The following is a 16529-nucleotide window of genomic DNA, read 5'->3' on the forward strand; positions in this document are numbered from 1 at the left end:
GGAGTTGAAGTCACACGCCTTTAAAAAATTGCAACGGTTGGAGACTTCCCGGTTAGCGCATCCTGAGAAGAATTCAACCGAAAGATCTTTCTCAGTTGGGTGGGTGATGACGACTTTCGGGGAGCCCATCACTAATTGTGTACTTTCTTTCCAGAAACACCATCACAAAGTGAAGCCCCGACTTCCTGTCGGTGGTGGCAACGCGTTGGATGCCGTTCTCCTCGCGGGATGCGCAAATATCGTCTCCATCCGTTGCTCTCGGTGGGAATCTTGTTCACCGGGCCTGCACTCACTGGCCTTCTGTGTATATAGTTGTGGGGCTGAGTTTTTAAGCAACTTTTTTGTATCCCTGTGTGAAACCGAATCGCTGTAATAAAAATAGCCGAAACCTCATTTGTGGAAGCTTTTTCCTTTTCTGCATTCAGCGTAGCAATGATTTTGAAGTTTTTAGGGTGCGGGAGAGAATACATTGAACGGACTTTCCCTATGAGATTAAAAGAGGGAACTGCAGCTTTTTCTGCAGCCCGGATTCCGGTGGCTGTTTGGCTGGCGGGATGAGTCACCCAATTTCATGGCTGGTTGGTTTTATCGTGTGAAACCAGAAAACTGGGTTAATTGAGTAAACTGAGTCACGTAACTGTGAGATAGCATTACGCAAACACAACCAATCGTGTTTCCCATGGCTCCACATTAAATGGATTTATATGCAGTATATATAGTGGTCCTTGGTCCTTGGTGCTCTCGGAGGTTGGTGGTTTTCTTGCAGACTTTTCATTGCCCAATTAGGTAACGTCATCAGTGCTGGAGATGGATGATGACACTTCTGCAGGAAAATCACCAAACTTGGCACCCAAGGAGCCCACAATTCAGCCCTGAGCTGTACGTATTCTCTTCTAGTGGTTAGAAATGTCAGGAAAATTATTCTACTGTTCAGTAATACTTGGAGGAAAAGGGTGAAACAAATTAGTGCTGCCATCTGCGACTTTTTATAGCTGGGTCCTTGTGTCTGTTCATCAAGCTACATCAATTTAACAACATTTGCAAGCCAGAATTTCTGTTGCTAAGCAAAGCACCTCAATTTACATGCCATTTTTGTCAGTTGTAAATCACTTTTGTTGTTGAGTGAATCGTGTGTTAAGCGAATCTGGCTTTCCCCATTGACTTTGCTGGTCAGAAACTGGCGGGGAAGGTTGCAAATGCTGGTCACGTGACTCCCATCGTGAAACACCTGCATGCCAAGCACCTGAATTTTGATCACGTAACGGGGGTCAGTCGTAAGCAGTGGTGGGATTCAGCCAGTTCGCACCTATTCGGGAGAACCGGTTGTTAATTTTCTAAGCAGTTGGCTGTTGGAAGAGACCTTGTTTTTTCCCCCCCCACTTTCCAGGGCTAATCCTGTAAGGAAGGCAGGAAGGAAACATTCTGGTGGTATTTCTAGCCTCATCTTTATTGCCCTGCTTACAGAAACTGCCTCTTGGTTAACCCTTATCACATTGTACCAGCTAAGGCAAAGCACCCATTGACGTGAGTGACGTTGAGTTGGCCACGCCCACCCAGTCACATGACCACTGAGCCACGCCTACCCAGCCGGTCATTAGGGCAGAGAACCGGTTGTTAAAATTATTTGAATCCCACCATTGGTCATAAGTCACTTTTTTCAGTGCTGCTGTAACTTCGAGCAGTCATTAAATGAATAGTTGTAAGTTGGGGACTACCTATAAGGCAAGGAACGTTTACTGGTAGTCCTTGACTTACAATAGTTCATTTAGTGACTGATGAAAGTTACAATGGAACTGGCAAAAGTGATTTATCCCTGTGGTCAGCATCCCTGTGATCACATGATCAAAATTCAACCGCTTGGCTACTGACTCATATTTAATGACGGTCGCCGTGTCCTGGGGTCATTTTGCGACTTTCTTCTGACAAAGTCAATGGGGAAACCAGTTTCGCTTAACAACCGTGTGACTAATTTTAAGAACTGCACCGATTCACTTAACAAATGTGGTGAGAAAACTCAAAAAGGAGCAAAACTCACTTGGCAAACTTCTCACTTAGTGTTGTGCCTCGTCCTCCCTCCTCTCCTCAGCCAGGCCCCTCCTGTCGCCTCCCGAGCCTGCTATCAGATTCAGAGTCTAATAATGAAGAGGAACGGTCTGGCATGCCTCCAGACCCCAGCCCTGGCACCATGCCCAGACAGAATGTCAGGAATGAACAAACAAACCTCACTCCTACAGCGTGTGAGCAGGGAGCCAGCCACGTGCTAGAATTACCAACAGCAGATTCAGAGGAAGGGAATTCACAGTGGATGGATCCCCGCTTCCGGAGATCTGAGAGGCGACATCAGCAGAAGGAAGGGAGGGGCAGGCCTGGATAATTGCTGAGTCATGGAGCCACACCCCACAACCTATATAAAGGATCAGCTTGAGTCAAGCAACTTTGAGTCAAGCAAAGTCTCCTTTAGTTTGCTGAAGTCACAACTTGGATTCCTGCCTGCCCTGAGAAATCTGAAAGGAATTTGGCAAAGATGCAGAGGCTTCGTGGCCACGCTTGATACGGACTTCCTAGACCCGGTCGTCGGAGTGGGAGTGGGACATGACACTTAGAAACATAAATTTTGGGCTCAATTGTTAAGTTATCTTCATTGTCATTGCACCACACACAATGAAATTAAATGCCATCTTATAACTATAAAAATATAACACAAACACACCTTCACATTCTATACAATTGAATTGAAAACCCTAATACTGCATTAATACTACAATGCACTGTAGAATTCAAGATAGTTACTGCCCTGGGATAGAAGCTGTTTTTCAGCCTATTCGTCCTTGTTTTTATTGTCCTGTACCGTCTGCCAGATGGTAATAGTTCAAAAAAAAGGGTGAGATCCAAGATGAGATGGATCTTTAAGAACGTTTTGAAATTTCTTAAGGCAGCGGGAGCTATTGTGGTTGTAAGTTGAGGACTAGCTGTCCTTTCATTTTCCAATTCAGATTTTTTTTATTTTAAAAAAATAGAAAATAAGTATTCACGGAGCTCAATGATGACAAGATTAAGCTGCTTAATTCCAGGACTAACGAAAGCCAAGACATTTCCATCTTTTGTAAACCGGAGAGATTTCACGCCCGTTCCCACAAAACGGTGGAATAAAGTCACAGGTTTCCTTGCTCGCTGCATTTGAAGTAGCTTTTATTAAATAAAAGGCAATGGAGAGAATTAAGAGGAGAGGCAGGACACCCAGTAGAGAAGCCAATGCGCTCGACGAGGAGCACCTTCCTCTCCTTAAATCTGCAACAGGCTGTTGAGCTTTTCACGCGGCCGCCTCCAGCACTTCAAACCCCAAACAGGAAAACTACAGCCCAAAATTGGCCCCAAGAGTCAAAAAAAAAAAAAAAAATGGGGAGGGAGGAGGCGCACTCTTAACTCTGGGAATTGGAGTAACCCATTCTCAAAAACCCTGAGAAGAAGAATCCAAAATAATAATAATAAAAATGACGAAGCATAGAATTTCAACTACGCCCCTTCTGATGATAATGTCACCTCACCAGAAGGTCTCCGGTAGTCTTTCGAAAGGCTGAGTTGGGGTACCTGAACCCCAAAAGCAGGGGTCTCCACACATGGCAACTTTAAGACTTGTGGACTTCCAAATCCATGGCTGGCTGGGGAATTCTGGGAGTTGGAAGTCCACAAGTCTTAAAGTTGCCATGTGTGGAGACCCCTACCCTAAAGGGACACCATCTAATAGTCCATGCTCACTTTAGCCGAGACCCCCCAACCCACGTTCCTTCCAGCTAGACCAGGATTTTCAGGGTTTGCTCTGCTCCATAAATCGGGTGGTTATTTTTCTTCTTCCTCAGAATCGCTGCTCTTCTCGCTCTCCATAAAGTCGTAAGTTATTCGGTTTGTGTTCACAAAGAGGTCGGTATCGTCGTCTTCAGAATCCTCTTCTCCAGATGACTGAGGGGTGCTTTGTACCCCCTCTCTACTAGAAAGATTTTTAAAAAGTGGGTTTTGTTGAGGTGGGGAGGAAAAAAAACAGCTTCAAACATTCCGTTTCAATTATTTCTATCACACTTTTAAGTGAGCTACACTGCATCCAATTATAATTCAGGCGAAAGATTTTAAATGTCCGATCTTAAAAGCAAGCGATATTAATAATCGTTTTAGCAGGCTATTGTATGGTTTTTCAGGTTTAATAACAGCAAAAGCTACTTAAAGTAGACAACTTTCTGTCAAATTTTCCCCACAGCTTAGGCAGTGGAGGATAAAGAGAAATGGCAGAATTGTAAAACTACTTTAGATTATGATTATTATAATAATTAGGCTTAAGATCATGCTAATCAGAAATCTACCAATGGAGGTTTAGGGTTTCTAAACAACTGAGCATAGGCATTTGAAATAAAACGTCTGTTATTGTTTCATTGTTCTAAATACCAAGGCCACGCCTGAATCCTGAAGTGACTTTTTTTCAAAATCTTAACATAAAATATTGATAATTTTCAGCAATTTCTTCCCTTCTGGGCAAGTGCCATCCCCACGTATCCAGGTCTCCCATTTTATATATTTATTGGAATTTTTATCCTGCCTTTATTACTTGATAAGCAACATAAAGCAATGAACATACAATCCTCCTATTTTCCACATAACAACCACCCTGTGAGGTGGGTTGGTCTGAAAAAGAGAATGGAGCAAAGTCTCAAAGGGACTTTGAGGGACTTTGGACCAAAGTGATTAGAACTCACCGTCTCCCAGTGATTGGCCCAAAGTCACCTAGCCAGCTTTCATGTCTTACACCGGGACTAGAACTCACCGTCTCCCAGTGATTGGCCCAAAGTCACCTAGCCAGCTTTCATGTCTTACACCGGGACTAGAACTCACCGTCTCCCAGTGATTGGCCCAAAGTCACCTAGCCAGCTTTCATAGCTAAGCCGGGACTAGAACTCACTGTCTCCTAGTGTCTAGACCACCATCTTAACCACTACCCCTAACTAGCTCTCATCCCCCATTTTGTTCACCTTTACCTTTCTTTAGTATTGCTTTGAGTTCCTTTTACGTCTCCTAAGAAAGCATCAGGCCTGCAAGGGGGGAAAAAAATATAAAGTGTCAACATTATGTGGTAGGACGGTTTGTAAAAATTATTTCACCCTTCAGAATTTCCATGTCACAAACTGAGAAGCTGCAGTGAAGATCCTTTATATATTTATATATATATATGTATGTATGTATGTATGTATGTATGTATGTTTTCTGAGGTTTTTGCCGGTGTTTGTATGTAGGTCTTTGGTTATTCGGGTTTTCTCCCGCGTAAAATTGGAAGTGTCTTGGCGACGTTTTGACGAAATCCCATTCGTCATCATCAGGCTAGGTGTTTACAGCTTAGTGCTTCTAGGAGAAATGTGTGATGGCAGCTGTTTTATATATATATAAAAGATTTCCTGCTTAGCAAAGGGTTGGACTAGAAGACCTCCAAGGTCCCTCCCAACGTCTTCTGTTCTGTTCCTTTGATAAAAGTACTAACAAAACAGAGCCTTCCACTAAAACAAAGATGCTGTAAGGAAAATGGGCACATAAACTATTTCCGCTCCTTTCCCTCCAGAAGATCCCTGTCAGAGCTGCCACCTACAAGCTTCTCCGCTTTGCTGGCATCCCGTCGTAAGATGCCAGGGGGAAGGAAGGAATAATGGAATGTAGAGAGATGAGAATGGGAAGGGGGGGGGGCGGGAAGGTGACAGACTTGATGGAAACCAGAGGTGCCAGGACTGGAAAATGGAATTGCATCAAATGGTGGCAAATATCCAAGCTGTTCCCAAACCATCTAAATCAGGGGTCTCCAACCTTGGCAATTTTAAGCCTGGAGGACTTCAACTCCTAGAATTCCCCATTCTGGGAGTTGAAGTCCGCCAGGCTTAAAGTTGCCAAGGTTGGAGACCCCTGATCTAAATGACAGTGGGTCTTTCTTTCCTAAGCACCTGAACAATACCGCGCCCTCTCTTACTTCTTTATTTTTATTTCTTTTATTAAATTGATACGCTGCCCATCTCTTCAATAAGGGAACTCTGGGAGTCTTATAAAACGTAGCTACTTACCAATATCCTTCCTTCTTAAGGTACTGAACGTGGTCCTTGTAAAGGACAAAATTGATTTCTGCTTTTACTTTCTCCCCTTCTTCAATGGGATCCACCAGTAAGAAATCTCCTGGACAGAGGGAGGGAGGACACACAGCTGTGACAGGGGGAAGAGGAGGCCCATTTTCCCTCCTGCAAATGACCCCCAGCCACTTACCTCTCTTGATCCAAATGTTCTTACGGAATTTGTTGGGCATGCTGACCAGGAACCGCGTCCTCTCAGGGGTCTCCACTTCATGGAGGTTGTTTCCTGGGGTCCCGAGCACCTGGAGGGGACAGAGCAAACTTGCCAGTAAGAACTCGGGACTGGTTTGTGGCTGTTTGCGTGGCACACTGAGACCCAGCTAGACCACCAATAGAAAATCTATGATGCGTGTCAAGGGTGACATGCCAGAGGCGTGGCCAGCGTCGCGACGGAACGGTCGCTCACCCCGACATCTCCGGGGCGAGCGCCGATACCCACCCACCCCCAATATGGGGGTCCATCGCGAACCATAGCTGCGTTGTATAAGGCAGCGAAGAATGGGGGAGCCGCCGGTGTGCTCAGGGAGGCAGCAAACTCCCTGCAGCCCCGGTTTTTCCCCCCCAACCCATCAGGGAGGAAGACAGCTGTGACAAAATCAGAGACGGCCACAAGAATCGGGCAGGAGGAAGAAGCACTTTTGAAAGATCAGAAAGGGTGACGTGCCACAATGTCGGGTGACACACTGGCACTCAACAACACCAGACAGCAACTATTCTTGAAAGCACACCCAATCCTCACAAAATGTTTTAGAGGCCACAGGAAAATCTTAGTGGGCTCTTATACAGCCTCTAGACCAGGGGTGTCAAAATCGATTTCATTGCGGGCTGCATCAGGGTTGTTTCTCACCTTGGGGGGGGGGAGGTGTGGCCAGGGTGGGCATGACTAGCTCAATGTCACTTGTGTTGGGGTTTCAAGGAAGACCCCCAATGAAATAAAGCTCTGAAGCTTGAGGTTCCTCAAAGTTCCAATTTATTAGAGATGGCATGTTGGCACAGCTGGGAAAACCCGAAACTGAATGCTTCCAGGTTTTCCACACCCAGTTGACAGTTCACAGCCCTGCCCCACACCCACAAGTTCATCACATTGTCCAATCAACTCTTCACACTCAATTGGATACAATCTTCAGGCAGTCTCCCATCAGATGCAGGATGTCCTTGAATATGGAATGTTGTTATGACTAACTTTCTACCGTTCCAACAACAACCCCCTCCCAACTTCCCCAGCTAAAATATGCGGCAGTTAAGAAGCAAAAAAGAAAATTGCCTTCCAAAACTGACAACTTGTGTCGGGAGCAGCTGTGGCAGCCCAAGCGCTCTGCCAGCGAAAACAGGCTCCCAAGCTCTGTTTTCTGAAAGCGGAGCTCGGGAGGACTGCCCGTGGCCCACCCGATCTCCATTTTTGCTGGCAGAGGCACTGCAGGCCGTTTTCTTTCTAGGGTGGCCCTGCAGGCCAGATCTAACCACCCATTGGGCCAGATCGGCCCCCCACCCCCACCCCAGGCCTTGAGTTTGACACCCCTGCTCTGGACACTGGGTGTAGACACTTAAATGATTCAGGCTAAATAGGTTAGGCTAACCAGTTTTACCCGGACAATCTTCTGCCTCTCTGAAGGAACCACATATTCCTCTAGCACTTCTTTGACCACGTGTTTGCGTTTGGTTGCCTGGGACATGATGTTCCGTTAGCCACCGCAAAGAGTTTCTATGCTGAAACGAATTGCTTCCAGGATGCGTCCACAATGTTGAAGGCTGCAAAACACCATTAAAAATTGACTTTCAAAAGGGAGAAAGCAAAGAGCTTTGGGCACTTGACCTGCAGACAGCTCACTAACTTACATTGGGCAAGGGCAGGGCAAAAAATTCAAAATGCTTTAACTAAACTAAAATCATACTACATATGAAGAACAGTTGCAGGAACTGGGCCTGGCTGGTCTAGTGAAGAGAAGGACCAGGGGAGACATGAGAGCATCTTCCAATATTTGAGGGGCTGCCACAGGGAGGTGGAAGGGGGTCAAGCTATTTTCCAAAGCACCCGAAGGCCAAACAAGGAACAATGGATGGAAACTGAACAAGGAGAGATTCAACCTGGAAATAAGGAGGAATTTCCTGACAGTGAGAACAATCAACCCATGGAACAGAAGCTGCCTTCAGAAGCTGTGGGAACTTCATCACTGGAGGCTTTCAAGAAGAGACTGGACAGCCATCTCTCAGAAATGATGTAGAGTCTCCTGCTTGGGTGGGGGGGTTGGACTAGATGACCTACAAGGTCCCTTCCAATTCTGTTATTCTATGTAGCTAATATAGTTTCCTCCATTTAAAAAAAACATATGTAAGTTGCTGCCAACTTTTAGAGCTGCTCCTCAGGCTCCACCGAATATTTTCAGTTGTTTTTCTGGAGCTTAAAGGTAAGGAGCTCTGCCCTCTATTTGATCATGACCTTATGTTAAGTTGCAGCAAAGATTTATTCAAGCCTATACATAAATTTTTTAAAAAATAAACAAATACAGATAGTCCTCGACATACAACAGTCCATTTAGTGATCTTCAAAGTTAAAAAAAGTGACTTAATACCATTTCCCACACTTATGACTGTTGCAGCATCTCGATGGTCACATGATCAAAATTCGAACACTTGACCAATGACTTGTATTTATGACGGTTCCAGTGTTCCAGGGTCACGTGATCCCTTTTTGTGACCTTCTGACAAGCAAAGTTAACCGGGAAAGCCTGATTCACTTAACAACCATGGGACTAACTTAACCACAGCAGTGAGTCACTTAACAATGGTGGTAAGAAAGGTTATGACCTGTTGTGACTCGTCCTCCCTCCTCTCCTCAGCCGGGCCCCTCCCGTCTCCAACCGGGTCTTTTATCAGACTCCGAGTCTGATAATGAAGATGAACGGCCTGTCATGCCTCCAGCCCCCGGCCCTGGCCCCATGCCCAGAGAGGATGCCAGGAGTAAACGAACAAGCCCAAGAAACCTCACTCCTACAGCGTGTGTTCCTTTGGCTCAGCCGTCAGAGGAAGCCAGCCAGGTGCTGGAATTACTGACAGCAGATCCAGCTGAAGACAATTCAGTAGGAGGACCCTCACTTCCAGAGATCTGAGAGGCGATGCCAGCAGAAGGAGGGGTGGGGCAGGCCTGGATAAATGCTGAGTCATGGAGCCACAGCCTATATAAAGGACCTGCTTTTGGCATTCCAACCTTGAGTCAAGCAAAGTCTTAGCTAGTTTGCTGATATCGGACTCTTATCGCTGAAGTCACAACTTGGACTCCTGCCTGCCCTGATAAACCTCGAAGGAACTTGGCAAGCTGCAAAGGCTTCGTTGCCAAGTTTGTTACGGACTTCCTTGACTCATTCGTCGGAGTGGGGGGGTGGGACACGACATCGTCTTTGGGGCAAAATTCTCTTAACAGCTGTTTCGCTTAGAAACAAAATTTGATGCTCAGTTACGGTTGTTAAGTCGAGGACTACCTGTAGACATTCCTTCAGTTTGGAGATTCAAGAGACAGACCTGTTTCCAGGACCAGCCAATGTCGTTGCAGATGAAGGAGTGTGGATCCAGTGCTGGTTTCACTCCTTGGTTCATTCACACTTCTGAAGGAGCTGCGGGATGCGGATGAAGAGGAAATTATTCGACTTTTAAAAGCCTTGTCGTTAAGAGATGTTATTCCCCATAACCATTATTTTTTTAAAAAAAAAAATCCCCATTGCTCTGTTAATAACATTTTCCACATTTTTGTACCAGTTTTGCATAACCTGAGAGTACAGGAATACAATGAAGAATGGATTAACAAATGAATTAAATTGAATATTTTATTTGGCCAAGTGTGATTAGACGCACAAGGAATTTGTCTCAGCTGCAAAAGCAGTGTACGTGGAAAACAAAATAACAAAAACAACAACAACAATAATAATACGTTAGAGATGCCGAAGAAAAAGAACTGGGAAAAATCATGAAATATCACGACCTGGCCATTGAAACTACACGGCAATGGATGAAACATGCAACAGTGATATCCATTGTCATCAGGGCACTTGGTACCATGTCCAAGAATTTTATAAGATACATCAACAAATTGCAGCTCCCTGCAAGAACACCAGCAGAACTGCAAAAAACTGCGCTACTTGGAACATTGTACATCTTAAGAAGTAACTTGGTCGATACCTAGGACGCTGGCAGCAACCCGTATCAACCATCAGCACCAGTCAATGGTATTTGTGATGTATTTTTGAATGTTCAGTTGACTGTGTTTCATGTTTAATGAATAAAATAAATAATAATAATACAAAATACTAATCAATGGTATTTATGATACATTTTTAAATGTTCAGTTCACTGAGTTTCATGTTTAATGAATAAAATAATAGTAATAATAATAACAATAATAATGTTCGACTAGTGATCTGTGATACGAAATCCAGCATAATTATCTCGTTTGCTGTGTATACTGTCATTTTGTGTAAATATAATATTAATGCCACCACCAATAAAAGGAGGAATAAGAAAGGTAAAATAAGAAGCCACACTACATGACTTAACAAATTAATAACGAATTAGCAAATAACAAATAACCATTTAAAATTAGGATTAAAATTTATTAAGGACTTGTTAGAATTTGTTAACGAAGAATAACAACAACAAAGAAGGACAAGGACACGTGAAGAGGGCAAGCTCCCCTTCCTCACGGTCTTGGGGACCCGAACTCTCCTAACAATCCGACCATCCCCGGACTCCAAACAGGCCGCGTCAAGTAGCAGCGAGTCCCGCAGGCACAGCGAAAGACCCCTTTCCCATATCCCGAGCCCGCCCTGGGCTTCCCGGGCTTCCAAACCGGCTCTCCGGCGGCCAACAGCCTTGCGGACCCCTCACCCGAAATACACGGCCCCCCCAAAGCCCCCGCCAGGCCGGCTCGGCCCGCCATACCTGCTTAGGGACTGCCGCCTCGCGTCTCCTACGAAACGAGAGAAGCGTGGCTTCCGGCTTCCGGTTCCCAGGGACCTACTTCCGGGTACATCTGCTTAATGGGTCCCGCCGGGCCGCAGGGCTGCAGAGCGAGTCGTTCCGCCTCGGGTGGAGGACGCCAGGGAGGCTCAGCCAATACGTGTCGCTGGGGGTCTGGGTGGGAGGGGAGTTGTAGTTACGGAGCGGCCCTTTCTGCGGTGGCTGGCCAGAGCCTCGGAGGCACTGTTTCCGGGTCATTTTAAGAGGGTTGGACTTCAACTCCCAGAATTCCCCAGCCAGCATGTTTTAAGACAGCGGTCTCCAACCTTGGCAACTTTAAGACTTGTGGACTTCAGGAATTCTGGGAGTTGAAGTCCACAAGTCTTAAAGGGACCAAGGTTGGAAAACCCTGCTTTAAGATATGTGGACTTGCAACTCTCAGAATTCCCAGCCAGCTCTGGAATTAAAAAAAAGTCCAGACTCTTGAGGCTGAGAAACATTGTTTTAAACTATAAACCATTAATTTCATTGATCCTTATCTAGCACCAATTGGCTTCACCGTTAGTAGATCAGATTCTTGTGTATAGGTTGCATGTAATAAACTTTTAGTGCTTTGAACTCAACTCCTGGTTACTTACCCAACACAAGAGCTGATATCACCTGTCACTTGATTTGGATGTATATTATGCTCGCATTATATAGCAATAGCACTTAACTTATATCCCACTTTACATTGCCTTGTTGCAGCCTTCTCTAAGCGGTTTACAGAGTCAGCCTCTTTCCCCCAACAATCTGGCTCCTCATTTTACCCACCTCGGATGGAGGGAAGGCCGAGTCAACCTTGAGCTGGACAGGATCGAACTGCTGGCAGTGGGCAGTTAGCCTACAATACTACATTCTGACAACTAGGGAGGGAGGGAGAGAGGAAGGAAGGAAGGAAGGAAGGAAGGAAGGAAGGAAGGAAGGAAGGAAGGAAGGAAGAATAGCAATACCCCTTAGACTTATATACCGCTTCACAGTGCTTTACAGACTCAGCCTCTTGCCCCCAACAATCTGGGTCCTCATTTTACCCACCTCGGAAGGATGGAAGGCTGAGTCAAATAACTAATGCATCTATTTGCTTTAATGGTTTTTCAAAATGTGGAACATTGTTCTGAGTTTTAAAGAATCTCAAATTTTATGGATGTTTAAAAGGTATCTCTTCTTTCATCAGTGATACTTTGCTTGGTTCAACGAAGAAGCCAAAATTAAAAGCCAAAAGACAACCCTCTGGATCTGGATCGTGCAAACCAAATGATAGCGAGAGTAACTGGTTAAATCAAGATTCCACTGTCACAGCCCTTCTGAGGTGGTTCAGTGCATAGATATTTGGCAGTTGCCAGTGTGTCAGTTATTCTACGTGCAAATTCTGGCTTAAGCCAGACTTCATGGTCCTTGGACGTCCCACTAAGAAACAGCTAGAAAAGGGCTGTTTATGGGGAAACTGTGGAGTGGAGACCAAGAAGAAATATCCATTGCCCAATTTACTTCTCTAACCATATTCCTCATCTAAGTTTTCAACCAGTATATTTCTGTGTGTATTTTGTGCATGTACCATATTTTGAAAGATTTGCTGCAGGGACTTTGCTGCAGGACTAGTCAGAGAGGATCCACCCCCACCCCCAAAAGGAAGGATCCCCTCACCCAAGTCTTTTGACACCCCCCCTCCAAATTTCTATTGTCGTGAACAATGAAACCCAACTGTTGAGTGAGTTGAGCCGGACCAATTTTAGATGACTTTAAATTGCAATACTGCCAAAATTATTTTCTTGAACAGGTTGACAGCCTGGGGATCCACCAGGACTAAAAATAGGAACTTGGAGACCTTTTGCAGCTCTGCAATCTCCTCTTCTCCATGTCCTGCAAGGATAGCTCAGGGAACACCCCAACCCAACCCAACCCCAGGCACATTGCAAACCCATATAGAATTACAGAATAACAGAGTTGGAAGGGACCTTGGAGGTTATCTAGGCCAACCTCCTGCTTGGGCAGGAAACTCTACACCAAATGGTTATCCGATCTCTTAAAAACCTCCAGTATTGAAGCACCCCCAACTTCTGAAAGCAAGTGGTTCCACTGATTATTCTGTCAGGAAATTTCTCCTTAGTTTTAGATTGGTTCTGTCCTTGATTAGTTTCCATCCATTGCTTCTTGTCCTGCCTTCAAGTGCTTTGGAGAATAGGTTGACTCTCCCTTCTTTGTGACATCCCCTGAGATATTGGCACACTGCTAGCATGCCACTCCCAGTATTTCTTTTCATCAGTGATACTTTGCTTGGTTCAACGAAGAAGCCAAAATGAAAAGCCAAAAGACAACCCTCTGGATCTGGATCGTGCAAACCAAATGATAGCGAGAGTAACTGGTTAAATCAAGATTCCACTGTCACAGCCCTTCTGAGGTGGTTCAGTGCATAGATATTTGGCAGTTGCCACTGTGTCGGTTATTCTACGTGCAAATTCTGGCTTAAGCCAGACTTCATGGTCCTTGGAGGTCCCACTAAGAAACAGCTAGAAAAGGGCTGTTTATGGGGGAAATCCTGTGGAGACCAAGAAGAAATATCCATTGCCCAATTTACTTCTCTAACCATATTCCTCATCTAAGTTTTCAACCAGTATATTTCTGTGTGTGTTTTGTGCATGTACCATATTTTGAAAGATTTGCTGCAGGGACTTTGCTGCAGGACTAGTCAGAGAGGATCCACCCCACCCCAAAGGAAGGATCCTCACCCAAGTCTTTGACACCCCTCCAAATTTCTATTGTCGTGAACAATGAAACCCAACTGTTGAGTGAGTTGAGCCGGACCAATTTTAGATGACTTTAAATTGCAATACTGCCAAAATTATTTTCTTGAACAGGTTGACAGCCTGGGGATCCACCAGGACTAAAAATAGGAACTTGGAGACCTTTTGCAGCTCTGCAATCTCCTCTTCTCCATGTCCTGCAAGGATAGCTCAGGGAACACCCCAACCCAACCCAACCCCAGGCACATTGCAAACCCATATAGAATTACAGAATAACAGAGTTGGAAGGGACCTTGGAGGTTTTCTAGTCCAACCCTCTGCTTGGGCAGGAAACTCTACACCAAATGGTTATCCGATCTCTTAAAAACTTCCAGTGTTGGAGCATTCACAACTTCTGGAGGCAAGTTGTTCCACTGATTAATTGTTCTGTCAGGAAATTTCTTAGTTCAAGGTTGCTTCTCTCCTTGATCAGTTTCCACCCATTGCTTCTTGTCCTGCCTTCAAGTGCTTTGAAGAATAGGTTGACTCCCTCTTCTTTGTGGCAACCCCTGAGATATTGGAACACTGCTATCATGTCACTCCTAGTCCTTCTTTTCATCAAAACAAAGCATACCCAGTTCCTGCAAACATTCTTTATGTTTTAGCCTCCCGTCCCCTAATCATCTTTGTTGCTTTTCTCTGCACTCTTTCTAGAGTCTCAACATCTTTTTTACATCGTGGCGACCAAAACTGAATACAGTATACCAAGTGTGGCCTTACCAAGGCCTTATAAAGTGGTATTAACACTTTATGTGATCTTGATTCTATCCCTCTGTTTATGCCGCCTAGAACTGTGTTCACTTTTTTGGCAGTTCATATTTAAATGATTGTCCATAGGACTCCAAGATCCCTCTCAGTTTGTACTATTGAGGAAGGTACCACATATACTGTACCTGTGCGTTTTGTTTTTCTTGCCTAAATGTAAACTATACCTGGTAGCTCAGGAAATTATCCCATTTATGATTACGGCTAACCCTAAAGGGAGAAGAAGGTAAGAGGGCCCAGAAAGGGTTGGAGGGGTAAAATGGGAAGTTGGTGTTTTGATTCTTAAGAAAAAGACTTTTTTGTTACAAGTGCATTTTACTGAGTGTCAAATTAAAAAAAAGAATACTGATGATGCCTACCGACAGAGCTCCTAAAAGGGGCTCTCGCAAGGAAGAGGAATTTCTCGAAACATCCCTCTAATACAGAATTTTTTTTTCAATTTAAATTACAAGAAGTCAGACCTCACCTTCAATTAGCACACTACGCACACCTCTATACTTCTGGCGGAAGTTCTCAATCGAGACTTTCCCCTGTAATTAAATGAGAATATAATTTACTCTGCCCTCCATAACTTATTAAGTCACCTTCCTGCACGGAAGCAGGAGCTGTCATCTGAAAACTTAATGAAAATTAATTGTTAAGGTTGGAGCTCCAAGGATCGGCTCACAGTTCCAAAAGGTTGCACTGATATATACTATTTTTATGTATTTATTTAATAGGTTTGTTTCGACACCCAACTCGCCTCACAGGAACTCTTAAATTTAGCCGTGGGTAGCCCTCGACTTACGACCATTTGTGTGGTCAAAGGACTGAAAAAAGTGTCTTATTCACGCTACAAGAATCCCCAGGGTCATGTGATCAAAATTTGAATCCGTGGCATCCAAATTGGGTTTGTTTTTACAACGGTTGCAGCAACCCAGGGTCATGTGATCGCCATCTGCAATTTTCCCGGCCAGCCTCCAACAAGCAAAGTTAAAGGGGAAAAGCTGGAGTCACTTAACTTAAAAGACACCTGATTCATTTTAACAACTACAGTGTTTTGGTTAAACAGCCCTGGGCAAAAAAAGCTAGTAAAATCAGGCATGACTCAGTTCCCAATTATGGTTTGTAAGTCGAAGACAAGCTGCCTTTTCAATCCCGTTTTGCTCCAACAATACACAGAGTCATAATCGCCTGCTGGGTTTACACACACACACACACACACATTAATCAAAGTTAAAACGAAGCAAACTTAAGATCTTGCGGGTCTGCAGCCCACAAGGAGGAAAAAAATAATTGAAAAATCGCTTTGGTGGCAGTGGTGAGAGAAGAGGTGAAAGGACAATTCATGGAGAGGGGCGATGCGTATTCGACACACAACCCCCCCCCACCCCACCCGAGAGCTACGCAGTCGCCAGTTCTGGACCCTGGAGAAGATCCTGGTGGGGTGAAGGTTCTATCCTGTAGCATCAGCTCCACTTCTCTGGGCTGCAGCTTCCCACGGGGGATGCGTGCCAGGTTCTGCCGGACCTGGTGGAACTCCACGGCCGACGCTGCCCGGATACCGTTACCAGCACTAAAGAGGCGACTGAGAGAGGACGAAGCTGGCTAGTCTACCACCGCGGAGCTGCACATGGTGTTCATGCCACAGGAGTGGCTCCCACGGTACAAGTAGTAGTAGCCCTGTAGGAGAGAGGAGACAAGCGTTTCAAAGCTCAGAAGGAGGAGGGGCCTACAAGTAGTTCTCGACTTACGGCCACAGCTGAAGCGAACCTTTCCAACTGCTAAGCAAACCAGTTGTCGAGTCAGTCTTGTCCCACCTTATGACCTTACTTGCAACAGTTGTTAAGTGAAGCACTGCAGTGGTTAA

The 16529-nt window shown here is 45.0% G+C and overlaps 3 protein-coding genes across 7 annotated transcripts in view; 1 reads left to right on the top strand and 2 right to left on the bottom strand.

The window, feature by feature from the left end:
• SART1 (spliceosome associated factor 1, recruiter of U4/U6.U5 tri-snRNP) overlaps window positions 1–393 on the top strand; it is a 33759-nt gene extending 33366 nt beyond the window's left edge. For both annotated transcript variants that reach the window (XM_058159892.1, XM_058159893.1), the window contains exon 20: window positions 155–393. In XM_058159892.1, coding sequence (XP_058015875.1) covers window positions 155–173 — 19 coding nt within the window. In that variant the 3' untranslated portion in view covers window positions 174–393. The remainder of the gene's footprint in view (window positions 1–154) is intronic.
• A 2779-nt stretch (window positions 394–3172) lies between these two features.
• On the bottom strand, window positions 3173–15285 carry EIF1AD (eukaryotic translation initiation factor 1A domain containing). Of its 3 annotated transcripts, none has more exons than XM_058159899.1 (8): window positions 15147–15285; window positions 11079–11262; window positions 9666–9757; window positions 7736–7898; window positions 6283–6391; window positions 6087–6195; window positions 5022–5075; window positions 3173–3982 (listed from the first exon to the last, which is right to left on the bottom strand). In XM_058159899.1, the coding sequence occupies exons 4-8, from the start codon at window positions 7820–7822 to the stop codon at window positions 3838–3840; spliced, it is 504 nt and encodes a 167-aa protein (XP_058015882.1). In that variant the 5' UTR covers window positions 7823–7898; window positions 9666–9757; window positions 11079–11262; window positions 15147–15285; the 3' UTR covers window positions 3173–3837. The 3 variants fall into 3 exon arrangements, with proteins under 3 accessions (XP_058015882.1, XP_058015880.1, XP_058015881.1); XM_058159897.1 differs by having other exon boundaries at window positions 3173–3985; XM_058159898.1 differs by having other exon boundaries at window positions 3173–3985; window positions 9626–9757.
• CTSF (cathepsin F) overlaps window positions 14976–16529 on the bottom strand; it is a 33405-nt gene continuing 31851 nt past the window's right edge. The window contains exon 14 of one of the 2 annotated variants that reach the window (XM_058159895.1): window positions 14976–16342. In XM_058159895.1, the coding sequence (XP_058015878.1) occupies window positions 16268–16342 (75 nt within the window). In that variant the 3' untranslated portion in view covers window positions 14976–16267. The remainder of the gene's footprint in view (window positions 16343–16529) is intronic. The other variant, XM_058159896.1, reaches the window with a different exon arrangement.

This window comes from Ahaetulla prasina, chromosome 17 (genome assembly GCF_028640845.1).
Source record: "Ahaetulla prasina isolate Xishuangbanna chromosome 17, ASM2864084v1, whole genome shotgun sequence".
Lineage (NCBI taxonomy): Eukaryota > Metazoa > Chordata > Lepidosauria > Squamata > Colubridae > Ahaetulla > Ahaetulla prasina.